The sequence below is a fragment of the Bombus vancouverensis genome, chromosome 8, assembly GCF_051014615.1.
Source record: "Bombus vancouverensis nearcticus chromosome 8, iyBomVanc1_principal, whole genome shotgun sequence".
Classification (NCBI taxonomy): domain Eukaryota; kingdom Metazoa; phylum Arthropoda; class Insecta; order Hymenoptera; family Apidae; genus Bombus; species Bombus vancouverensis.
The window spans coordinates 14,723,212-14,748,176 of record NC_134918.1 but is presented as its reverse complement, the minus strand read 5'-3'; the positions used below and the strand labels follow the sequence as shown (position 1 = coordinate 14,748,176).

The window sequence follows — 24,965 nt, the reverse complement described above, 5'->3', positions numbered from 1 at the left end:
AGGTATATGTAGGCTTTTTTTTTTTAGAAAACTGTTCCACTTTTATGAAGGAGTATATTTGGATGAACATTTAATACGTGGAAATCGTAAGTTGAGAACCGTCACACGTGTGTAATATGAAGATAAGATGTCCCCCATGTTCCCATGTGTCATGGCCCTCTATCAAGGATTATGTTGCCATCTACGATGCCGCACCCCCTCCCATCCCTGAACGAAAACATCGCGACGAACTTCCCTGGTCAGCCGGAATCCCTTAACCTTTTGCACTTTCATGCGCGGACCTTCGTGTTCTTTTTTTCTTTTCTCTTTCGGTCAACGAATATTTTCAAACTCAAAGTTACTCGTTGTGGTTACGGATAATTTAGTTTCTGAATTCGAGGACGGAATTTCCAGACTGAACTTTCACGAGGCACGATCGCCATGGAGGACTTGAAAATATATCGTATTCGAGACGACTTAAAGCCGGTGGGGTAGAGGTAGGAGAGAAACCACGGACGAGGAAAACGACACCCTCATGATTTTTTAACGCCGAACGCTTTCACGGCCGTATGGCGAGAGCTTGCGCCCCGGTTTCCTGTTATTTTTCAGGGGTGACTCGAGCACTTTTTTTTTATGAATCCACCAGGAATATTCCTCTTCCCCTACATGGCTATCACCAGCCATTACTTTTTCAACAGTGGTACTCTGTTCTCACTGTGTCTCTTACACCGCGGATTGCAAACAAAGTAATCCATCGGAGAAGAAGAAGAAAAAAAAAAGAAAAATAAAGAGCTGTATAGGAAATAAAATTTGTTGGTCCATCTGTTCTTGCAAAAAATACGCGTGCCTTTCTTTATTTTATAATATATATTTATAATATAATATCGCGATCATATGTACACCTTTCTTTAATATTGTAAATTTGTGTTTACCTTCGAGGGTTGTTTCGTTTCATTCGTAACGCGACGTTTGTTTCGATTTCTTTCTTTTCTCCTTTTCCACGAAAAGTATCCTTATTTTTCTCTTTCTGCGGGAATAGTCAGCATCCCAAATGGCCCGTGCCAGGCGTGTCAGCCTAATGAATGTGCTGCATAGCGAGGGTGCGTTTGATTCATTTCGCCGAGGGGGTTGCCCGTCAGGCCGCATTCGCCACGCGTTTCAAGAGTCTTTTTTTCTGTGCTCCTACTCGCGAAAATCCACCCCGGAAGACTTTACACGGGCGTCATAAGCCGGTGCACTTAATTTAAAGATCATCGGCCGACGAAAAGTCGTCGGGACCTAGAGGCCGTATCCACCACCCCCTATTGCGTTTCCTTCTCTCAGTTTTTTTTTCTTCTTTCTCCCAGGCCCATGGATTTCCGCAGCGGTGAACTTTACAGTCTGTGCATTCCGCTTTACAGTTCATTTCACTTTTCCTCCTGCTGGCCACCCGGTTTTTCCACCCCTGCTTCCTTCACGTCTTCTCGGGAGGCTTCTTTAACTTTTATTGTCCACCTCGATTCACCCTATTGGAATCACACGTATGCTTGCAATCTTTGACTTAGTCTTTCGCTTATCGAATCTGTATTTTCTGAATGTTTGAAGCATGTTATGATTTCTGATACGAGAATCGAAACACTCAGTACCATATAATTAACCAGCTGAAGAGAAGTTTCGCCTTTGACGTTCTACGAAAGGAATCTTTGTTTCTTCGAATAGAGATATTAATAAATATATCCAAGAATTTTCTCAGATTTTCCTTGAAGTTTGAAATCATTAAAATGCATATAAATGATCCAAGAAGAGATACGTTTAATCTTATAAAAGGGGCTAAAAATGATTGACTCAGCGTTCGCATACGAAAAACACCGAACAATCGATAGACTGGACAGCAGAATACAAGGTTATCGACGAATGCCACGAAATATCAATTTCGACGTGTTAACGATTACTAAAATCTGGATAGAAAACAAAAGACGCTACCAAATTCTAAAATCCTAAAATCTAATCAATCGTCGAAAATAATTATTCGAATATTTACAATGAATACCTAATTCTTGGAGCGTCCGGGTCGTAAGAATCCCGTGCACCTGATTAATGCCTGAACGTCACCGGTCATCGAGATCGCGTCCGATCGATAGGTCGGTGAGTTTCGCGGCGGATTCGACTGTCGTTGACGCAGTCTCCTCTCCGGAGGAGAAAGGAGAGGCAGCGAACGTAGGCATGTGGCAAATTGCCGGTGCTGCCAGTTCGAATGGGCCTTTCTCTTTCTCTCTTGCTTTCGGTTCGCGTCTGCGAGCGGAGGTGGAGAGGCGCCTCGAAAGAGAGGTGGAGCAAGAAAAGGAAGGACGAGCCGTCTGGAGGAAGAGGGCAGTTGGAAACGGCGGCCGCGCAGCGGAAGGAGGAGGACCGCAGGACGAGGTGGAAGGAAGGCGGCGGGTAATCTGTGATTCAAAGAGAGCGATCCATCTTGCGACATGCCAGCATTCAATCGTCGGCATTTGTTTGTGAAATCAGTCCCGAAGGACTCATCCCGTGGACTTTGTCTCGCCTCTGCGATCTTCTTTCTCCCCGTTTTGTACGATCGAGAAGCCCGGTTCGTGAAAATTGGCGAGATTTTCCCGTGAAAAGCGGATGAACGTGGTGTTGGATCTCATGGTTGAAGCAAAAGTAAATAGTTCCAGCAATCGAATGAAATTACTAATGGATGTGATTGCCTTACAAAACACGAAAATGGAAGCAAATTGGTAGATTTTAATGTTAGTGAAATTCGACGATTAGTAGACTGTGTATATTTATGCATTTATGGACAATTCAAATATGCGAAAGATATACAAAACCTTCGAAGACAAGCCCTCGCTATACTATTCAGAGAGTGAATGTTGTGCTGATAAAAATGACTTTTACCAGCTGATAGAAATGACAATTGTCTCTGATGTGTATTGTCTATAGAATGTTAAAATCGTACAATTTCTCAAGATACTCAGAAATGATGCAAAACCACTGACGATTGATGACGTCATCGATCTTTCTTGACGCAAAGGAAGCGGATAAATGGAAGGAACGCATGATCGAAGCCAAGCAGGGCTAATCAGTCCATATATATTTATTCAGGGACACGAATCCGCCCTCGTGTTCCTTCGTCCAGACCAAACGAATGCAAAGAGCAGAAACGGGACGGAGGCGCAGCGTGGCTTAGCATTCGGAAAAACCGGAATAGATTCGTGCCTCTGATCCGTGCCAGATCCCATAAAATGACCCCAAGCTCGATCGAATGGCCTTCGTCCGAGGCGCGGGAAAAGAAACGAGAAAGACAGAACCGACCCCTAGGAAATTATTGCTCTCCTTATACATTCGTCCATCGAATTGGGGCCACCACGAATAAACTAGTGCCTTTTTCGACTCACTATGGGGAAAAGGAGAAAGCAAAAAAAAAAAAAAAAAGAAATGGGGAAACTGTCGAGTGAATAGGCTGATTTCACGGTGAATGTTCTTTACATTTTCATGGAATCCTGAAACTTTTTACTGCTTATACAATGTAATTTTCAGTTACTTAAATACTTTAGCGAGACGATATCGCCCCTTTTTTTGACAATATGTGGCAGATTAGAAAAATTTACAATTGACGTAGAAGCGCATAGACAGAAAAACGACAAATCAAGCTTTGAGAATAAAAGAGATGTTTAGCTCACTTCTTTACTGAACAAGAGAAATTTTAATAAAGATAAAAGTTTAGTCGAGGAAATTTTGTTTAAAGATTGCAGATTTTATTATAAAATTTTTCGCACAATCGATACTGAACATCTACATTATTACACCGAATAACTATAGCTATATGATCGCTGAGATCAACATATACGAAGTCACTTCTTTTCATCCTGAGAGACAGGTGTGTCTTCGTCATTGGGTTCTTGTTTCGAGATATAATGGTAGTCGAGAAATCTGTAAGCCTGTGTAAGCTGCGCGCAGGAATTGGCGAAGTGGCACGCAAACAGCAACATATTCCGTGGCTGCACCTTCATGGCGAACCTCATGAACATTATAGAGTACAGAGCCAACGCTAGAAATCAATCGGACAAGTTAAAAACGAATAAAGGACGAACACGAGAAAGAGAAAGAAAAGGGAAGAGAAAGATCGTTTTGAAAATGTCCCGTGAACTTTCCATAGAAAAAATGACGAAATTTTCACGTCTTTCAGCACGATCTTCCATCCTCAATGATAGTCTCCGTTCAAACCACGTGTTCCATGGAGGCTCATTAAGAAATAAACGGCGATTCGCTGCGTTCGAGCGGCAATTATTTTATGGGGCCGTTTCTCTGGCCCTCGACGTCCCTCGCCCCCGCGTTGTCCCCGTTCCCAGTCCACCGTCTTGGTCGTGGTCGTGGTCGTCGCGATACGTGATTATTATGAGCGGCGAAATTCGAATTCCCCGAAAGGACCAACGACGAAGCGCGGCCGCGGCGGACTCACCCAAAGTCATTTTGCCGCTAATGATTCTCGGATGCTTTTGCGTGTCGGATATGGCCGCTATGGGTATCATCCAGTTGAACACCGGTCCCCAGAAGTGTGTGCTTGAAAAAAAAAGACATATGCGAAAATAACCAGTAGTAGTTTATCTTCCATAAATTATTTCGTTTCGTGATATAAACAGCGGCGAGGAGCTGTGCGTGCCTAACTGTATCAGGAGAATGGTGAAAACGATATAATATCTCGTTTTCTTATCCTCGTTGATCGTAAAACGAAAAGGAGAAGAGAGGGAAAATATAAAGAAAATAGGATATGTATGAGGAAATTCGAGGATCCAAGATTACATAAGCGCGACCGGAACGATTTTTTCAGGGGGATGCCTGACGGTAATAAAGATTTTACGAGACTAGTTCTTCTATCGTTCTCTTTGTCCCACATTTTTGTCTCCTCCGTTATCTCTCTCGACGCCAATGCAAACATCGTATTCGCATGACGATATCGTGGGATTAAGTTCCTCTTGCGCTCGTTGAGAGCGGCTCGATCACGACGATTACCTCATGAAATAACTCCTCGTCTGCTTGCTGAACAACCCTTTCGATTGTTTTCCCATTTTTGGGATGCTAGTGTGAAAGTATCTCGAGCTTTACGAAGACCTTTCGAAAAAATGTAACCTTCGATCTTAACAACGTGACATAAACGCGTCGAAAGGGATCGATCATTGCTTTTTGATCGAACGATGGTTCAAAATTTCCATTGCATACTTCGTTCCGTTGTAAAGGCGTGAAAGCGAAGAGAAATCGAATCGATCAATCGCTGTAATCAGTCGATAGAAGCCACGAAACAATTAATTCCGCGTCAACATAGCATTTCAAGATTCTCTCTTGAAAACCGATCCATCACTTTCACCGATCTCTCACCCTCGACCAATTGATTTGCATAACAGTTTACACGCATAATTTACCATCCCTCGTCGGGTGTTCCTCTCGTTTTTTTTTTTTTTTTACGAAACTCTTGAGCCACGGCAGCCACCCCTCTCATAATAAATGCACAGGTTATTATTTCGCGCGTATAATATTGATGGCGCTATGAATGTTGCATGGAGGGGTGCAAGGCGTTCGGAGCGTACCTAGTTCATCTGGGGGTGGAAACCAGTACGCTTACGGGGAGATATTTCGGCGCACATGCGCCGAGGACGGGGATGGTATTATTGATCTGGGAAGGGGGCGGACTATACGTTTCTCGAGTTCCAGTGGTGTGTCATAGCCATTCTGGTTCCTTAGTCCACGGAGACGTCAAGAAGAAGAATCTCTGTGATTCGTATTAAAAAATACATTTTACAAGATTTAAGAATTTTTTATAATAAACAATCGTACAAAATAAAACAATAATTTTGTTCTGACTAAGTGTCGCTCTATTTCAAGAATTTCTTATCACGAGGTCGTGAGAAATTTATCCTCGAGTCGAATTTAATCGTTTAAGCGGTTGATACGAATGTGTAACTTTGACAATTTTATTTTGTAAGACTCAATGAAGATAGAGAATCGTTTTGGAGGCGTGATCTACGAGGTTTCTTTTGGAAATAGTAAGAGAAATTTGGTTTCTATGGGAAATGCCCCGAAAGCGCCAAAAATAGACGCACCTGCGCTCACTGTTCCCTACTGCATATGCATTCCCGCATGTGCCACTCGCACGAGTATTTCCCCCTGGAGCAAATCCTTATCCCCGTAGGTCCCCCAGGCCACCATTCCAGCCACTCAAGAGTATTGCCGCTATTTTCCGTCTCGCGTATTATTGCCGGTGTATTTCGCGATTCCACGGTCGCATCGTTTACATGCGCTTCTCCCTTCACGTGACGCCTCGATATTTATTTTATCTACCATTTCACGCTTCGATCTATCGTCTGATTTTAATCGCGAAACATGATATTCGTTATTCGTGGTTTATTTTTTTGATATATTAAGGAATTATATTTTCAATAATATTACGAAAATTTTTAATACTTTAATATCTTTTTCTTATATAGAATTATACTCTCCCGAGAGAGAAATGTCTAACTTTTATATTATATAATTTTTGTATATTCTTTACGTGCATTTAGAAAGGCTGCTTTTCCTTTTTTATTTATCACGATGAGCGTATCTCGCGCAAATTGCTTGGTATCGACGAGAAAACGATACAATCGCCGCGCCGCGTCGGTACGTACAGTATTTCATTTGTATTCGGACGGAGGAAATGGCACGGACTTTGATGTTTCTTGCTGACGCGTCCCGAAAAGCTTTTCTGTACCTCCCTTCGTTCTCCTTCGGAGACTGATCTGAATGCGTCCAACGTATTTGCCAACCTCCCCTCAGTCCTCCTTTTCTCCAGAATACTCGCCGACAGCCACAGTCACCCCTTGACACACGTTTCCTCTCCCTTTCGCGGATAAAAAGTCGCGGTGTGCGACTTCGAATAAACTCAGCCAACCCTCGGCCAATACTTATTGTAACCGAAAGAATATAGAAGAACAACTTTGATATAACGTAATATTTACTTCGGAATAGAGTATCTTTTAAATTCTACGCCTCTGCTGTTACTTCAATTCAAATTGTTCTTTCGTCAAACGTAAATGTCAGTTGTATACGCCACGATATGTTTAACACTTGGTTGATAAATAACGATCTCTAGTCCTTCATACTTCTTCATCTTCCATACTTGTAAATCTCAGTTTAGTGAAATGTACATCACCTACCAGAAAAAGTACCTTCAAATCTCGTAAATTTTACATATTAATATACAGGGTGGTTGGTAACTGGCGGTACAAGCGGAAAGGGGGTGATTCTACGCGAAAAATGAAGTCGAAAATATAGAATAAATTTTTTTTTTTAAATTTTTCCATCGAGACAACGATCTACAGTGAGATCCGTTATAACGAGACGTGATAAAGTGTACGCGTACCGAGCGGAAATTCAACGTCGATTTTCTCGAAAACAAAGCCTCAAACGAGAAATTTTTATTCTATATTTTCGACTTCTTTTTTCGCGTAGAATCACTCCCTTTTCGCTTGTACCACCAGTTACCAACCACCCTGTATATGCAAGCACACGTATGCGAATAATTTTTCGTATTTCATCCGTCTTTAGATTACTTTCCAGATATTAGGTTAATAAATTATAATCCTCCACCAAATTAACACGTAACATAATTAACAATTAATTTCATCAAATTATTAACTAAAAAATATAATCGAATCTTATCTTATTATAATAATCGAACAATCGAATTGAAAAACCTTCGAATTTTTAAATATCGGAAAAATCGATACACAAACACATTCTTAGGCGTGTTCCAGCGTTTCCACTTTGATCTCTGTTCACAAAAGATCACCGACCGCAGTCCTCTCCGCTTCGCATCTCATCGTGCGACCGATGCAAATCAGTCAGCACCCGGCGGAGGCATTGTGGCCTCTACCGCTCGACCGTTTCTCTTCCTCCTTATTTATGCACTCGTTCACGGAGTAATTGTTTCCCTCGGAGAGGATAGTCTCGTCTTGATGCGCCGCCGAACGAGAACAGGCATCCATGTTGAGGCCCACAGATCCGCGCGTGTCACGGCGCGGAAGCTGCTGTCTCACCTCTTTCCCTTCGTTTCGTCGCACGTCAACTTCTTTGGCCCTTCTGTCTTTTCCCGCGCGGAATCCAGAGCGGATTCCACCGGTGGAGTTTTAATTGCCCGTTTCGGTTCAATTCAATCGACGCGACGACGCTCGCCCTCGCGAGACGAGATCAATCGTCGCCCCGGAATTTTAGATGGGAAAGAAGATGCTTGGATAATTGCCGGGATATGAAGACTTGTTCGCGCTTTTTGCAGGTTTTCGATTGGGATAATTCGCCTCAATTGGCTGTGTAACGCGTAAGTTGCGGATTTTTATGCAGTTTAGGGGAATCGTAAATACGCAGAAATGCATAGAATGCGTACGAGAATATTGAGAAAAGAATACGAAGAGTAGACGATAAAGAATCAAAGTCGTAGATATTTACAATCTTTTTCTTTTCGGAGCGTAGCGTTCGATTTTCGAAAGTTTCACCGTAACAGATTCTTTGAATTGTAAATAGAGCGCCAAGTGTTAATTGCTTATAAGCAATGGTATAATTATTTAATATTCGCGTCTTACGGTTAATTGGTCATCTATCCTTAAAATAGGTATTATAATGCTTGCTTTGACGAGGTTCGAAGTCGTTGAAAAATAAAAGCAGCTTATTAGAAAAGAGTTTCCTAAATAGCACAAGAAGAAAATGAAAAAGGACGAAATTGTGTAAAAATTGCTAGCCTAAAGCTTAATAAAAGAGTAGACATAACAAACTGTTTCATCCAACACACACGAATGATGAACCAGCCGTAGAATAGAATTTTCACCGTGGTTATATCACGATTTGTACGGCTTTTACCCCGTTTATAATTATTGAACGATTATTTTTAATCGTCCTGAAATAACATACAGTCTCTCTCTCTCTCTGTTTCTTTCTCTCTCTCTCTCTCTTTGCGGCCTTTTGGAATTACGTAAATTGAGGACGCAGCGTCTCATCGTATGTAATCAAGATTGATTTAGATCGTACTTTGTAATTACGAATCGGACTGGCCGCCACAGAAACCGGGAACGTCCATCGTGTCTCCTCTTGCGCGCGGGTGCTCGCCGCTTCTTGTCCTTTTCGTCTCCTCTCTACATCGATTGTAACCCAACTTCTCCCTCCTTTTGTACTCTGACAATGCTTTTAATTACCTGTTCTGCAGTCCAACCGAGCCGATCCAGCCGCGGTTCAGATCGTTTCGCTGATTGGTGTCCGCTCGATGAGACTTTATTACGAGCCGTAATTACCCTGATAAAATATTCCCGCGTTGCGCGGTACATAATTGTACCTAATTGCCCTGATCCAGGATAATTAGCGCGTTAATTAATGAACTACCGATGGATCGCACGCAAACAATACGGTACTTGGTGTACGAGCAATAGAAAGTTTCCACGAAAGGTGTCTTTTCAGAGGGCGGACATTAATTTCTCCCCTTGAAGGAAGAAAAGGGAGATGTTCGTTTTGATATTTTAAGTCGACTGTAAAGAGAGTTGACGTTATTACAAGCGTTTCCTGGCACTAGTCGGACTCGTATATCAATATCGCTTACAGTCAGGAAAATTTAGTTTTATAATTTTTCACGGGTGTAGTCTTGTTCCTGTCTTGCTCGAAGCGAATCAAGTGTACATCTAGACGATATTGTTACGAATTTTAAAGCTTTTCAAAGTTTCAATGTTTGCAAGTATACACAACTTTCTATTACAGCTTAACTCCACAAGCAATAAAATAATATATTAGGCAAGCAATAATAATGTTTGAAATTATAAATTTTGTTGGTATCTTTCCCCTGAGCTTCTCCGTATCGTTAATCCATCATCGTCATTCACAGCTTTCAATCAGAAATCTCTAATTTGATCCATGAATGCAGCGTGAACGTAATTTTCTCATTGAAAAAAATTCAGCGACGCAAAACGAGAGCACGTGATTCGATCTTGGTTGAATCGACGCCACGTGTAATCTCCGAAAAGTGCAATGGAAAGAAGGAGAGTTATGAGAGGGCCGGCCGTGAATACGGGGCCATTATTCCACGCGATAAAGCAATTCCTCTGCACTCACGAAATTATGTTTCTGCTATTTAGCATCGGTCAGACGCCGTCGCGACGAGGGTTCCGGTGAAGCTCTCGCGATGGGACGTCGAAAGGGCACGCACGCGAATAGAGGAGGCGATCGAGGAACGAAACGGAAATAGAAGTGTCGATAAGATCGTTTCTTGGTTCGCATGGGGCGATTCGTTACCGTCACCGATCGATCACCGGTCGCTTTTCAAAAATTGGCTTTAATCCGATTCCAAATTGACTCGCCCATTCATTCCAAGTTGCTGGACTGTTTCTTTTACATTTCGTTACACCAATCTTTCGGTATTTCGAAACTTTTTAAATTACATTTTGAACTTCCCCTCTCGTTTATCGGCGCGAAAATTCGAAACGGATTTATTTTACTAAAATCGTGTAAGAGATAATCGAAGTAGGATATATCCGAAAAGATATACTGTTTGCAGACGAAAATGATCTTGAAATTCCTAAAATATAATTTTAAATATATGCATAAAAGATCTGGAGAAATGATAATTTTAGTCATGATGATACGCAAACGATTATGCAAATCGGCGGATTGAAATTTTTCAGACATTTTCTGCAAATTCACGCGAGTGTTTGTTTCATACTTTTCGTTTATCATCCCTGATATTTATTAACATCGAGTATAGAGAGGAAAGTCATGGTTTCTTTTCCCATCGACCAGCCCGCTTTCCATCTTCCTCCTTCATCCTCCTTTAGAAGTAATCACAATATGTATGAGAGGTGAGAAGACAGAAATTCGTCGGGATGTGAGTGAGCTTCACCTAGCACTCAGTTTTCTCATCAGAATTGCAAGCAGTCACCGTTTCTACCATGGTCCGCGTACATATATTATTCCATTCTTACAAAATATAATTCTACGCATAAATTATACCAGAGTGAAGCATGTATTTTCCTAATTCGAAGATAACTATTGAAATATTCATAAATAATTTCTCAAGTCGATCTCTCATTTAACTTCAGAAATGCTCAAAAAATATTTCATACATTTGAAATATACGATTATACACATAAATATACTCATAAATTATATGAAATATATAATTATACAGTTATACGCACAGAAAGCTAACTTAATTTTTAGGTTTCTCACAAAATATGTAGTGTAACAATAGTTGAGTATTGATTGCATTTTCGTGCGATCTGATCATTGGAAATTATTATTTTCTATTAAGCTCCGCTCCAATAAATATGGAGTCCGGTTTAAGGGGTGGTCTAGGTTGTTTTCCTTAGCTTTGTTGAATTATTATACGATTCATGTTTCGAATTGACTCACAAAATACAAAAGCGGAAGGAGAGGAATGTTATTGTACGCCGGCGGGGCCATCAATGGTGGAAGCAGCAGGACTGATATACCTTCTGAGGTAAAACCTTGTATTTTTACAGGATTACGTCTGACTTTTACGTCCGCGCGGATGAATATTGGACGAAAGCGTATCGCGAATAGACTCGCGCTGCTTTCCGTTTTCATATCGTGTGCTTCGATGCTTAACTATCCGCAGTGAATCTTGATGAATCCCTTTATCTCTTAGGAAAAGATATCCGCGAAATAAATTATCGATAATGGTAAACACTGAAAATTTTTAATAATTGTGTCGCGATAAGGAAAATAGTACCTATAAATTATCTTTGGAATCCATATCTGTGAAATAAATTATCGATGATAGTAAACATGGAAAAGTTTTAATAATCATATTGCGGTAGAAAAATATGGTTAATCAATCTAGAATAATATATATTATCTTCATAATCCAGATATCTGTTGTATAAATTTTTAACACTGTAAATTAAACGCTATAAATTTTTAATTGTTCATACTAACGATATTAAAAACGATCATTAAACAATTTCGAATAATATAAACTGTCTTTGATCTTTCGAAAGTGACACACGCACGACTCGATAAACCGAGAAAGATATCAAAATGATCAAAATGATTAAGACAATAAGGTGTGGCCAGTTTGGCAGGATTATACGAAACTTTGGAACGGGGAGTTTCATGGTGAATTCTGTTCGGCCACTTTTGTCCAAAATGTCACCGTTTGAGAATCCAATATTGTCAGGGCGAAAGGGCAGCATTGAGTGGAAAAGAGGGTAATTTGACTCCGGAATTTCTTCAGCTCACCGTGGAACATCGCCACCCACTTTTCTCCCTCCTCTTCTTTCTCTGTTCGCCTTTGTGTCTCTATGCCATAAGGATAATGAGGATTCTTGAACTGGTAAAACGAGACCGAACGATCCTATTTCGACGATTACGCTAAAACGTTGATTATATTTCACCATGATAAGATCGATTCCTTTCGACGAAACAAGAAACCGAAGCCTGCTTTACCGCAATCATGCAGGAGATTGGTTCCCGTTTACATTCTCTGCAAATTCAAATTCGAATCACTCTAGAAACTAACAAGCCATAGAACAATTCTACATCTTTGAATCCTGTCAGTTCGTGAATTTCCTTCTCTGAAATTATAACATAGAATTTTGTATTTTCGAAGCAAGATGTACCTTCGCCAAAAGTAGAACGGAAAGTACTTCATCGGATAATTCTTCGAAAAACTAACACGTTTGACTATCATGTTCTGACAATCTGTCTGAATCTAACGAAGCCAAGAAGGAAACTTACGGGAAACAAGGAATCTCTTTTCCACGGAGATTTCTCAAGTCCCGTGCAATCACAGAAATTAAAGAATCCACGATGGACCGTCATCAGCCGATCTCTGCTCGCGATAGCCTTGATTTGATACAAAAGATCCTTCGAGCAACGAAATCCCCTTTTTTTCAGCTGGAGGGTGCACGCGGTTGCGTTTAAGGCAAAGGGACATCGCCATCCCTTTCGTCGGAGGGTCGACGAGGACCTCGACAAATATTTGGTTAGTCTTTGATGGGCTTCGAAGGAAGTACAAGCGGAGGATACTCCGTCGCTGCTTTTCGGATGAGGACAGCTTGGCCTGTAACGCGCCGCTTGGTTGCGGGGGTGGAAAAGCGTAGAGAAGCGTAGAGAAAGTCCTGGGGAATGTCGGGCATTTTTATTGGTTCCAGCTCGGTCTTCGAAATTCGGGTCGATCCGATCGACTCGATGGCAAACGAATCTGATCTCGCGTCTACCTGTCTGTGTCCCTTTGCCCGGTAAAATCAGCTCGATTCGTTAATTTCGAGGATTGATGACCTGTTTCTTTGTGGATCTTCTTGCGAAAGAGGAATTGTACTTTTAAATCGAAGTCCTTGTGTTACATACTAACTAAGTCCTTGTTACATACTAACCTTGGATAGATATTGGTAGTTTATTACACTACATATTGCGAATTTTAGGAAACACGCCCATTTCTTCTCTCATTGACTTGACCTTTTTGCTACCTTGATTAGCTCAACTCTGATTCTGCATCACACATAATTTATCTCTTGTTTCTTTGTATTTGTATCCAACCTCGCTATGATAAAAAGTTGTGTTTCTCGTATAATAAATGCTATTATCGATATTATCAAATCTTATTACCATAAATGTTTGATACTTGCGTATCTTTAAGTTTGCTAGTTGATTAATTTAACATACCAATGTTCTTCTTGCAAACGAATTACAATTGAAAATTATCCCTTTACCATAAGATAGTAATACTGTAGTAAGAAAAAGAAATCGAACTTTGTACAATTTACTCAGGGACATTACTTTGCTCTATCGCGTTAAACATTTTCATTCGACGTAAGTCACCGAAAATCAGCCGAACTCTTCCTCCCACGAGCGGATCGCGTCTACCGTTCTGGGGGGTTCGTCTCCGGCTCGTTGGCTCGATTTTCTTCGGAATTCCATGAAGACCGCCATTGATTGATTCCTTGTTAATTAAAGGCCCCGTAGGAACGTGTGCTGGTAGCTGTCGCGCGAGAAGCGGTGGGGAATACGGGGAATCGATCGTCGAACAAGAAACTACCGCGATCAACGGAATAAGACGAGAGATCCTCCTTGCCTTTCATCTTTCTCCTCTGCACCACTTCTAGCCATCGTTGACGAGCGGATGTTCTGCATAAGTCGCGTACAGCATGAATATTCATAGGTTACGGTCGAGGCGGAGCAAAGAAAACGATCGATCCGGAGTGGAATCCGTGGGGAAGAAATCGGATCGCGAACTTTCAGTTTCTTCTCGAGGCTGTCGACGTCCCGTTCGTTCTGGTCGCACGACGATCGACGCAAGCTGGATCGAGACAGATTTTAATAGCTGTCGAGAATTTCACGTACGCCTCGCGCTCGATAATCACGACGCAAATGCGATCGAGAAATCCCGGCCTTGGATCGATCCTTAATGAGTACGCTTTGGATTCTTGGCACGCCTTGAGATGATTCTTTCCACCGTCCTCGAGTGTTATGTTTTCGTTGCTATTAATTTATTTTTATTGGATCATGGTGGTTAGACAGTGTAGAATCGATTGGATTTTGTTTTTAAATAATTCTTTGTGGGGAAATGTTCCATTCTTCATTACGCGAGATACATGCTCCGTTTTTAGGCTCCTTCGTGAAAAAAAATTGTAAAGATCTCTCGAATTCGAGTAATTCGACTAATAAACGAGACTTGACCAATAATTTTAATGAATTAGTGACTGACATACTACTTAGTTGCAGAGCTCTATTGCACAACAATCAATCGGCTCGTAAACCTGTTACTATCACGTAAGAAAATTTATTACGATTTGTAACATTCTCCTTATAATATTAGTTCGCTTGTGCAAGAGATTCTAGGTAGGCATTTTTTGACTTCATACTATTATTTTTCACAGTGGAAGATTTGTTATAAAATTCTTGGAAATTAAATTTCTTACTTCAACAACGTATGTATAATACGATTTCAAAGAACGTTACCTTTAACGTTCACAATAATTAGGCCCATACGAAGCTTCGTCTTAGAATGGACGAGTTTCATAGGATTCTAAATTAGAAGAGAGGATAAATAAACGCACGAAAAGGGAAACGATGACAAGTGTAAAACTTCGTTATCGAGGAATCGTTTGCGATCGACGAGTTAGATTAGCGTGTTTCGCGCGACGTAACTTCGTTATTATCGCCGGCATTTTTCCTGCCAGCTTACATAAACGGAGTTCTTTCGCTCGTTGAACATCGGTAATTAATGGAGAGCACGGTGACGAACCGTTCATGCGGATGAATAATTCACCGATCGATTCTGTACCAGTACAACACTTGGTACGGCGTCATTGTTCCTCTGTTCCGTCGATTCCCACGTTACGTAAAATACAGTGAATTTAATGATGAGAAAGGAGATAAATCCCGCGCTGAAAAATTTGCTACTCTCCCCTCTCTCCTTCTTTCCTTGCCCCGCGTCTCACTCGTTCTCCTTGTAGCCGTGGTTAGAACGCCGATCGAGCCGAACAATCGTTCGCCGGCGAACTGCGTGTTGCGATCGATGGAATTCGTTCTACGTTTATTCGGTAATTAAACAAAAAAATTGCTCGTTGGAATCGAACTACCTTTACAGGTATCCGCGAATATCGGCCGTTTCGATTTACTCGCCGAGAGATTCGTGTTTCTTTTATGGTTTCTGTTAGGTAATGAGTTGCAGAACTTTGGAGAACTCGAAGAACGATGGTAACTTGTATGTTATTGATAGGCAAAATAGAAGATAAGATAGAAAAGATATTATGGAAATTTTGGCAGTATAAATTATAAAACAACTGAAGATAAATTTATGGCGATAAGTTGTTCAGAACTAGTAGAATTCTTCGATTATGCTTAAGAAAGCGATACATTGCTATCATAGAAACTACATAGAAACGGTGATTAGATAGCCTTACAGTTACGTATTTTATGTTTATAGAAGATTACGCTGTCACTGATTTAACTTTACAACTTTAATTGCTTTTCCTTGAATCTCAACAAGCTAATACCTCGACAAATATCGAATATTCGTTATTACTTTGTTCACTAAAATTCTATGACAAACAATTGCCATTCTTCTCACGACCGCCAAATTTGAATGTTAATCTCCTCGTTCGTCAGTGAAACGATGGACGCATATAACACGTCGGGATTCCATCGATCGTACGAGGAGAAATGCGAGTGCTCGCCGTTCTCTGGTTCGTCTTCTTAACGAGCGAGCCGATGCGACCGCGAATTGGCTAAAAACCATATTACCGCCGCGCCAGTGATAATAATTCCACGAAGGGGAACAATGACGAGGCTCACGTTCTCTACGTTGCACGAGATTTAATCGTCGCGCGTGGATATGAAATCTAATGTGCCCTCTAACTATCGTTCGTTGGAAATCACGACTTGTATATTAATCGCGAACTAACGCGCGTCGTGACTATGTTTTGAAATGACGCGCATCGGGAGAAAGAGAGGAAGATAAGAGACAAAGGGAGAATAGAGGGGAAAAAAGGTAGAAGATCGAGGAAAAAAGGAAGAAACCAGAGCGATTTTCTTCGCTGGCCATTACGAAGAAGCGAGGCTGTTGGGGCTCGTATTTAATCGTAGAGACGTTTCACCGTGAACCGGTCACGCTAATACGTTCCGAGAACCGAGATCGACCGGGAGCAAATTTTCGCACTTTTTACGGACACGCGCGGATACGTTTTTCACCGCGCGACACGATATGAATGACAACAGTCTGGGAACTGGGATGCGGTCTTTGAGGAAATCGAAGTCGACTTCCTGCCTCTTGAATGGTATCTTCGGCGTTGATCATTTGAGATTTATAAGAAAATATTGGAAGTAAATATATATGAAATTATATCTACATGATATATGTTATTTGGTACTGATATTATGAAAGAAAGGATCTAAAGAAAGAAGAAATTACAAAACTTTCGAAAGAACAATTTAAAAACGAATCAAGACTCGTTTATGAAATGAAAAGCTGCGTCAATAAAAGACTGTAGGAGATTTTTCTAGAGAATTGCATTTTTCTTAGCTCTTTCCCCGAGCATCTTGAAAAGCGTAAGTTGCGTCGAGACGCGCAGCGTATCGCTTTTCCTCTCGCAAAGCTCCTAATGAGAGGTCCCCGTTCCTCTCTCTCCTCCCATTCTTCCTGCTTCCTTCATCCTTCGATTTCTCCCTGGCTGGGCGCAGTCCCTTTGTGCGGACTTCTTCCTCGCTCGGTCGTTCCTCCGTTCGTCGAGAGTTTGTGGAAGTGCTCGGGATTCGCGACAGAGGGTCCGTTAATGAGCAAATATAGGGTGTCCATTAAGTCGCCGACAATCGTCGCTTCGCGATTCGTTTGCTGGAAGCAGTTCAGCAGACTGTCGTCTGCTATTAAACACGTTCTTCCATCTCTTAGACAAATTTCCCCTCTTGAAAATACCCTCAAACAGTCTTTGCCTCCTGTAAATCAATCAGAAAACCGTTTCGTCCATTACGATTCCTTTCTTCCTCTTCTTGAAGCGTCTTAAAAACGTTAGAAGCGCCAATGGACGATTTTCTGAAATTGTACTCGCGACAAAGGCGCGTCCGTAGCTTCGTGACACGAAACGATCCGGATGAGAACGATCCGTGCAGAAAAGACGTCTATCGGTGTCCTTGGCTACCGGTGTTCGTCCTACCAAAGGGAGAGACCGTGTGAAATTTTTTAGTGGCCGGTGTGAGGTCTTTTTTAAAAGGTAGAAAGCAGCTCTTTGACTTTCTATCCGGCGCGGATTCGATCGGACACGATTCGAGGCGCATTCAATTCGCTAACGAGCGGCCGTGATTAGCCGTCCACTGTCCAAGGGTTGTGGATATCCTGGCCCTCGTTCACCCTCTCATTACCCAGTGAGCCCCGGTAATTTCACGGAACAGTCGGTCTAAATTAGCCCAGGCAGTTTATACGCTGGGACGTTCGAGGCATTTCTAGCGAACCTGAAAAGCAGTCAACGTACGTGTGTGCTCGTCTCGGTTCTGCCTTCAAATTTCTTCCATCGTTCTGTGAATCGCCCATAGAGAAGCGATTCTCCGGGCCACGTGGTGAACCAACCGTCCTTTCTTTTTTCAATAGAGGTACTGTGCACGTTGGACAATTGGTTCGCCTTCCAGACTGCTGTCTTCATAGGGTTCAATTAGAACAACGTCTAACCGCGAATCTATTTGTTACTTGATTATTTTTGTTACTTGATTCACGATTGTCTCGATTGATTTTTCCGCAGTTCCTTTCGTATTTCCAATCGACGCATTCCAGATCGATCTCTAATTAAAAAACGATTCCACCAATCGACATATTCAAATCCTAATAGCTTTTGATTCTAGACTACTCATCTTTATTTTTAAACCAATATCTATTATTCTTTAACGATTATTTGAACTAAAATAATGATTTTACAGTTTCTTTGAACAATTTTTTCAATACTGACTGGTAACGATAACACGAAATTACTTCGCACGATGTACACGATGTTTTCCCGGTTAAATAATCTCAATCGTTCGCGAGATCTCGTCAAATTACGTCCACCAAAGCTTCTACACGTCCCCTAAAAGTCAAGTTCGAAAAACGCGTGTCGTAGAATTAGTATAGAACGTAGGACTTCAGAAAGCTCGCGACGACCAGAGAAGAGAAAGCAGAACGAGTGAACAGAATAGGGAGGAGAGGAAAGTGTCCAGTAGATTGCTTCTGATAGATAATAAAGAGGGCATTTCTCCAAGGGATTGTAGCGCGACGGTAACAGCGCTACCGGGCCGTGTCTGTTCGTTGACAGATATTATAAGTAATTTTGCGGAGGATGGAGAAGGACGAAGAGGTACCTGCTGCTTCTTGGCTGTTATGATCGTCCAACGTGACACAACGGGACACAACGTATATAACTCCTCTCCTCGTCTATGCTTCGACGTGCTCGCCTTTTTATTTCTTCACCTGGTTCGCCCCTATAAAAACGAACAACTTACGGAATTGTCGCCGATGTGTCCGCCGCGGTGGAACGTGCGAATGACATGGCGATAAACGCTCCGGACACTGATATTTTCATTACCTTTTGAATCGTTGCTAATGGAACTTGTATCGAGTTCGTATCTTTTGCAATGGAACATATTCTGTTTCTCGAATTGTTACGATAATCACGGCAGTAGTTAACTGGATAGTTTAGTAAAGGTTTAATAGCTTACTTTCGTAACAGATTAATAGCTTTGGTCGTTTACTGAGATAGTTATTCGATGAAAGCGAGGGATCTCGAGGAATGGAGGATCAAGTTGCCGATCTTGTTGCGTCGTTATTGAATTTCAAGGTATTTAGTAGAGAATAGAAATTGGAATAAAAACTGCACCGATGTTAATCGATGACAAAGGAAAAAACTCGGATTGATTTTAACGGATTTTGATTTGGAAGGGGAGAGGAAAAATTCGATTTTGAAGGGTTCTTTCCGTGAGAAGGGGTCATCCTTCCGGCCATTACGATACCAGCCGATCGTACATCTCTTTCGGCGTTTCTTCTAGAATCCATAATGGCTTGCCGCAAACAATACAAAAATTATGTTCACGAGAGTTTGCTGCAAGTTTCGCAATTTTTCCCCACGGTGTTCGCCGTTTATTCAGTACGCATGATGATCTTTACACTGTAACACGGTTATACGAAGGACTAAGACCCGGCTACATGTAACAACTTTCCCGATTTAAGGATGATATACGGAGCGCACACCCCCTATCTTTTCTTTCGTAGCAAGAAGTACAAGGAATCTCGTGTCGTTCGTGGAATTGTTTGGCAAATTTTGCATCGGTTCTATGGAAGATTCACAACGAGATGAATCGTTATTGCTGTTCGAAGTAATAAAGCGTCCGATGAAATTTTCTCCAGACATGGTTTTCTGGAATATCGTTCTTTATGGTAGACAATTATTCGAATCAGATCGAATTCGATCCTAAAGGGTGTTTTTAAAATTAAACTTGAGACCACTTACCAATACTCAAAATAGCGTCAAATTTCAACCTCGACAAATGTACCGTTAATTACTTTCCTTATTTTCCTTGAAAGAATGGTCGCACGATTTCGTATTGCTTAATAATCCGGACAGGCTATTAGGCCTATCTCGCGAGCACAGATGTACAGAAGGAACGTCGAGGGGTGGTCCCGTCATAAAGACCACCGACAACCCCGGGAGTAACTTGGAGTTCGAACGATCTCGCGCCGTCGAACGAGGAGATTTCTTTTAATTAAACTGCCCCCACCCTACGTGCCCGTTCCTCTTTCTTTCCCTCTGGCCGGTTTCCACCGAAAACGGGACTCCCAGGACATAATAGCCGACAGGCACGCGTTATCAGCGTTCGCCAGCAGTCCAATCCCCGTCAGTTAGCTACTTCTGCCTCCCTTTCGTCGCTGATCCGTTCCTGGCTTTTGCTAAAACTTGATGCGTTCCGATGTCAATGTTTTATTGGCGAAGGGGGATATAAAGCGTGTAATGTTATTTTCCGAAAATTGAAAATAAGGGAAAGTATAATCCTGGCAACGTTCAATAACGATTTAGGATTTTGAGACGCTTTATACACATTATTTTCCGTTGCATATTAAAAATTACTATACTATTTACTGCAGGCGATTATGCATTTCACGACGATATAGGCGAGCCTGTAGATCAATTGTGAAATATTCGCAACAGCGCTTGAACTTTAGTAGTCATTAATGATGCAACGGTACCAATCGAGGATTAATTATTACTCATCTATTCCAAAAATATAACGAAATTGATTAATTATTATTCAAGAATAACGATTCGAATCCTAATAATTTCTTCCTCTATTTCATCGATTTCGTATTCCAAGATCGAGATAAGCCTTTCTAATTACTCGCATGGAAATTACGGATAATGAAAACGTCATGTATCGAGCGTTCTGTGAAAAAAGCGCGGGCATAGAGAGCATTTTAATTAGAGATCGGCCGAATCACGCGAAGGGGAGGCACGTGAAAAGTACGTTAAACGAAATTTGCATAATGCCGCCACGGAACAGGTGAAAATGCCGGGGGCCGACGCGTAACGAGTTAATTCGTTGATAGCCTCTTCACGCTCAGAGGGACCGGCCACGCTTCACGTGCTTCACTGGCTTTATAAAGCGGGCTTGTATCGCGCCTCATTAAGCAAATGGGCTTTAAAGTGGCCGATAAAAATCACCCTTGCGCGACGTTTACCCCTGGCCGTAACGCCGATTAGCATAAAGGGTTAGTTCGTTCGTCTCCCGTCTCTCCTTTTATGAATTACAATGCGCTTTTCACGGCCGATGCGTCGAGTAACAGGTAGATAGGTGATACCGGGACGTGACGTAATGATACGTCAGCTGTTTGCACGCGTACCCTTTCTGGGGGTTGAAGGACGTTCTGGGAGAAGTATCACGCGATGTTTGTTAATGGAAAACTTTTATCGTTTAATTAAATTACACTATATCGTATCATTTAATATATACAGTCTTCGTTTTTAGATTAATAAAAATATTTTTATACCTTTTTCTCTACAGATTTTGTCTCGAACAAGTAGTCTGAAACAAGTGGAACTGACCAATTTGTCTTCGGAAACGTTTACTAATTTTACACGAGTTATTCTATCTTGATTTATACTTCAGTATTTTTTTGGTACACGCATTCATTTCCCTGGCCGTCCGTGACTTCTGCTGATTACACTGAATTACCAATTGCCAACAACTGCGCGCAATCGTTTGGAATAATGATGACCAGACTGCGGGGGAAAAAGGTCAGCACGTACGAATCATTCGTCACGACGCGACGCTGAGGAAAATAATTCATTTCCTGCCTTTTTCATTGCGTTGCTCTATTCGAAACCAGTCGCTGATATCAATTGTTATTCGCGATATCAGTTTCCGAATATCTCATTCGATCATATCTTGGACATTTTTCATTTCCAATCTATGCCAATCTCATGTTCGATTCTTTTTACGAAAAAGTGAAGAAGCGAGAGAGAGAGAGAGAGAGAGAGAGAGAGAGAGGAGAGAGAGTAAGCAAAATCTTACCTTCCACCCGATTCTTTTCTAATCAAAATAGGCGTCTCGTCAGATAAAGACGCGTGAGGATCCAACGATTTCGTCGAGGGTTAAGTATCGGGCCGCCCGATTTCATTCTCGTAATCCGTTCTTAAGCAGCATCCTCCCCCTTTTTTTTACGAGGCCCCGGCCTTCGTTCACGCTACCCAGTAGAGATAACGCGGGCTTTATTATAGATTGACCCCCGCACTCGACCCCTCGTTTCGCTCCGCCAGCCTTCTTCGCCCCCTTTTGTCTCTGTCTCCAATCCGGAGGATTCTCCCGCTCGTCCCCGAAGTCCACACCCTTTGGACCATTTATCTCGATCGTTTGCATCGAACGGGAAATTCGACCTTGCTGGTTATGGAACTATCCGTCACAAAGGACTTTGTTTCGTCAAAAAGAAAATATATTCCTTATCCAACGGACAATATAAAACGCGTAAAAATCAAAACATTCTATACACCGAAGATATTTCGAATTTCCTCTCTAACGACCTTTCCACGTTTCACTGTCATAAAAATATCATTTTAGAAAGTTAAACTTCTCAAGATTGAAAAATTAATTGTACCAAGATTTCCTTATTACAATGTTCAGATTATTAATCGGTGAAGCTATTGGATCTAACCTTCTGTTTGAACTCAGCGTCGAATCGCCCCACGCTGGTTCCGCCATTTATCGAGCGTTTAATTTTACTGGACTTTCACGAACACGTTAGTCGAAGCGTTACACTCGAGAAATAATCATTCCGAGGCGAGTCCAGAGGCGGACGGGAGGTGAACGTAGCCGAGGAAACGAGCCAAGCCAGTGGGAGAGAAGGGCGAAAGACGGGGGCAGGAGAGAGATGGAGAGTAAGAAGGGTGGAAAACCCGTCGGATTCTTAGAGGGTGGAGGTTTGTGAGGGGATGACGCGAGGGGTGGGTTAGTCAGTTGGTTTGGTGGGGGTTTCGTGTGGCAATCAATGCCGTTGAATTAACGCCTGGCTGGCCGTTTGCGGGAAAAGTAAGATTAAAAGAAAGAAGAAATGGACGCCAACTACCTCGCAGCAAGCCGTGGCTTCGGGGGTTGGGTGGCACAATACCCGGAATGTCTATAACAACGCTCTAGAACCGCTCCCGTTTCATTGCTTGCTTAATCTTCCGGCTGGCACGTAGTTACGTCAGTTTCTGTCACATACAAAGTGACCCCGATATCGACGATACTATCGAATGGCTTGTTCATCGATCGCTCGAATGAGTAATAACGCCCGCTGCCACCGTTGACCCGAATCGATTTTCAACCTTTTCCTTTGATGCGACGATTCGCTTCGTCCGCGTTTTTCCGTCAATCGGGGTATCAATTGACAGAAGGTGTTTGCATGAATATAAAATGATCGAATTATCCACTTTTACACACTTTTTGAGAAATGTAAAGTAAAAGTGTGCAGTATGCAAGGATATGTGAAAAGCATAGAAAATATTCAAGGTAAAGTACTCGGTATAATATTTTTCCGTTGAAACAAATCTCTATCTAGGTGCCATTTGTCTAGTTGTTAAAAATTTACATAAATATTCTCAGTGGAATGATTATAGATCGAACAACTTCGGTATTCTGAATCATATGGAGATAATTACTCGGGACAACTCACAGATGCAGTAAAACTACTACCACTTTTCGATCCTTCGTCTCTCGTTTTCCCTATTTCATTCCTTCGTCGGTATCAAATTGCAACAACGCTGAAAAATTGCCAAGTGCAATTTTCAAATTTTCCTATCGAGAGTAAAGGCATACAATTTTTATAAATACAGCGATTCACAAATAACAAGGTACGCAACACGTGCTAAGTCGCCACAAATACAAAATAGTTGCTATCCGTAGAAAAATAATCCGTAATAATACGTAAAAATTTTCAGGAAGGACACGGTGATTTCAGTATCGACCTGCGGTGATGTTTTGCCTCTTGATACATCGGCGTGTTTTATGGCTAACACTTCTTCACCCGCGGATCTACGGGTATATCGTTTTCCAGAGGCACACGAGGCTCGTCTCAATCAGAGAGGGACCCACCGCCACCCGCGGTGTGATTGGTGACGGCGATAGATCATTTTTTAAGTCTCGTTGCCTGTTCCCTTCCGATAAGGGCGCGGCAGCCGTGCTGCAACTTCCGCATTCTACTTATTCCACGGTTGGTCCGAGGGACGTTCTATGCGTGAACTTTAAATCCACGTCATTGGCCGAGAGCCGCTGGTTTTGCATACCGGCCGCGCATGTGCGTATCCAACCCTTTTTAAAAAAGGATGGCCCTCGTCATTCTCCCCCTTCTGACTTAAAAAGCGAAGCTGCCGTTTTATTGGCCGGAGGTTGCCCTCGAAGGGCTCGTTTGATTTCATTGGTTCGACACAAGAGGGTTTCTTGCTATTGTTCTACGTTGTTTTCGTTGATTTTCAGTTAGCGTTTTCAGTTAGTATCTTTAGGGTGGTTGTGGAATTTTCGGTACATTTTATTCCGCAACGATGTTATATTTCTGGTCTCTTTTCTATTATTTGTGCTGTTAACGTTGAACCTCTACAACGAAGAATTAAAATGATATAATTTATATTTTCTTTATCCTTGATGTGGCTAATTTTCATACTAGAAAATTAAGGACGATGGTTTATGTCTTTTTAAATAGATAGTTTTGAATATAGTAGTAGCGAAACAGGGTTGGTTAGAATGGAAAGGAGGGTTGAAAGATAAAGGGTACTTTAAAGGCTTGTCATTGGCTGCCGTGAACCCTATCCCTTTGCATACTAACGTGCGCATGAGCATAAAGAACGCCTTCTTAGGGAGTTCTACCCTTTTGAATCTTTAAGAAACGAACTCGAAGAATGGAGGCTTTCCCTCGTCTCTCAATATAGTAAGTCTTAAAATAATTTCTACTCCCGTGATTATCTTTCAACGAATTAAACAATATTTCG

General features: G+C 41.8%; 1 protein-coding gene and 1 long non-coding RNA gene across 2 annotated transcripts in view; one reads left to right on the top strand and one right to left on the bottom strand.

Annotated features, from left to right (window-relative positions):
• LOC143303112 (uncharacterized) overlaps positions 1–24,965 on the top strand; it is a 55,164-nt gene that overhangs the window by 9,116 nt on the left and 21,083 nt on the right. The gene's annotated exons all lie outside the window — the stretch shown is intronic.
• LOC117154903 (mitochondrial pyruvate carrier 1-like) lies at positions 3,782–5,170 on the bottom strand. Its single transcript, XM_033330319.2, has 3 exons — positions 4,981–5,170; positions 4,430–4,530; positions 3,782–4,018 (listed from the first exon to the last, which is right to left on the bottom strand). Exons 1-3 carry the CDS (start codon positions 5,034–5,036, stop codon positions 3,822–3,824), a joined length of 354 nt encoding a protein of 117 aa, XP_033186210.1. The 5' UTR covers positions 5,037–5,170; the 3' UTR covers positions 3,782–3,821.

Excerpts from the sequence above, each read along its gene's own strand:
- LOC117154903 (XM_033330319.2), bottom strand. The coding sequence starts at position 5,036 with ATGGGAAAACAATCGAAAGGGTTGTTCAGCAAGCAGACGAGGAGTTAT. Across the intron at positions 4,531-4,980 it reads ACGAGGAGTTATTTCATGAG|CACACACTTCTGGGGACCGG; the intron begins GTAATCGTCGTG and ends TTTTTTTTCAAG. Across the intron at positions 4,019-4,429 it reads TAGCGGCAAAATGACTTTGG|CGTTGGCTCTGTACTCTATA; the intron begins GTGAGTCCGCCG and ends ATTGATTTCTAG.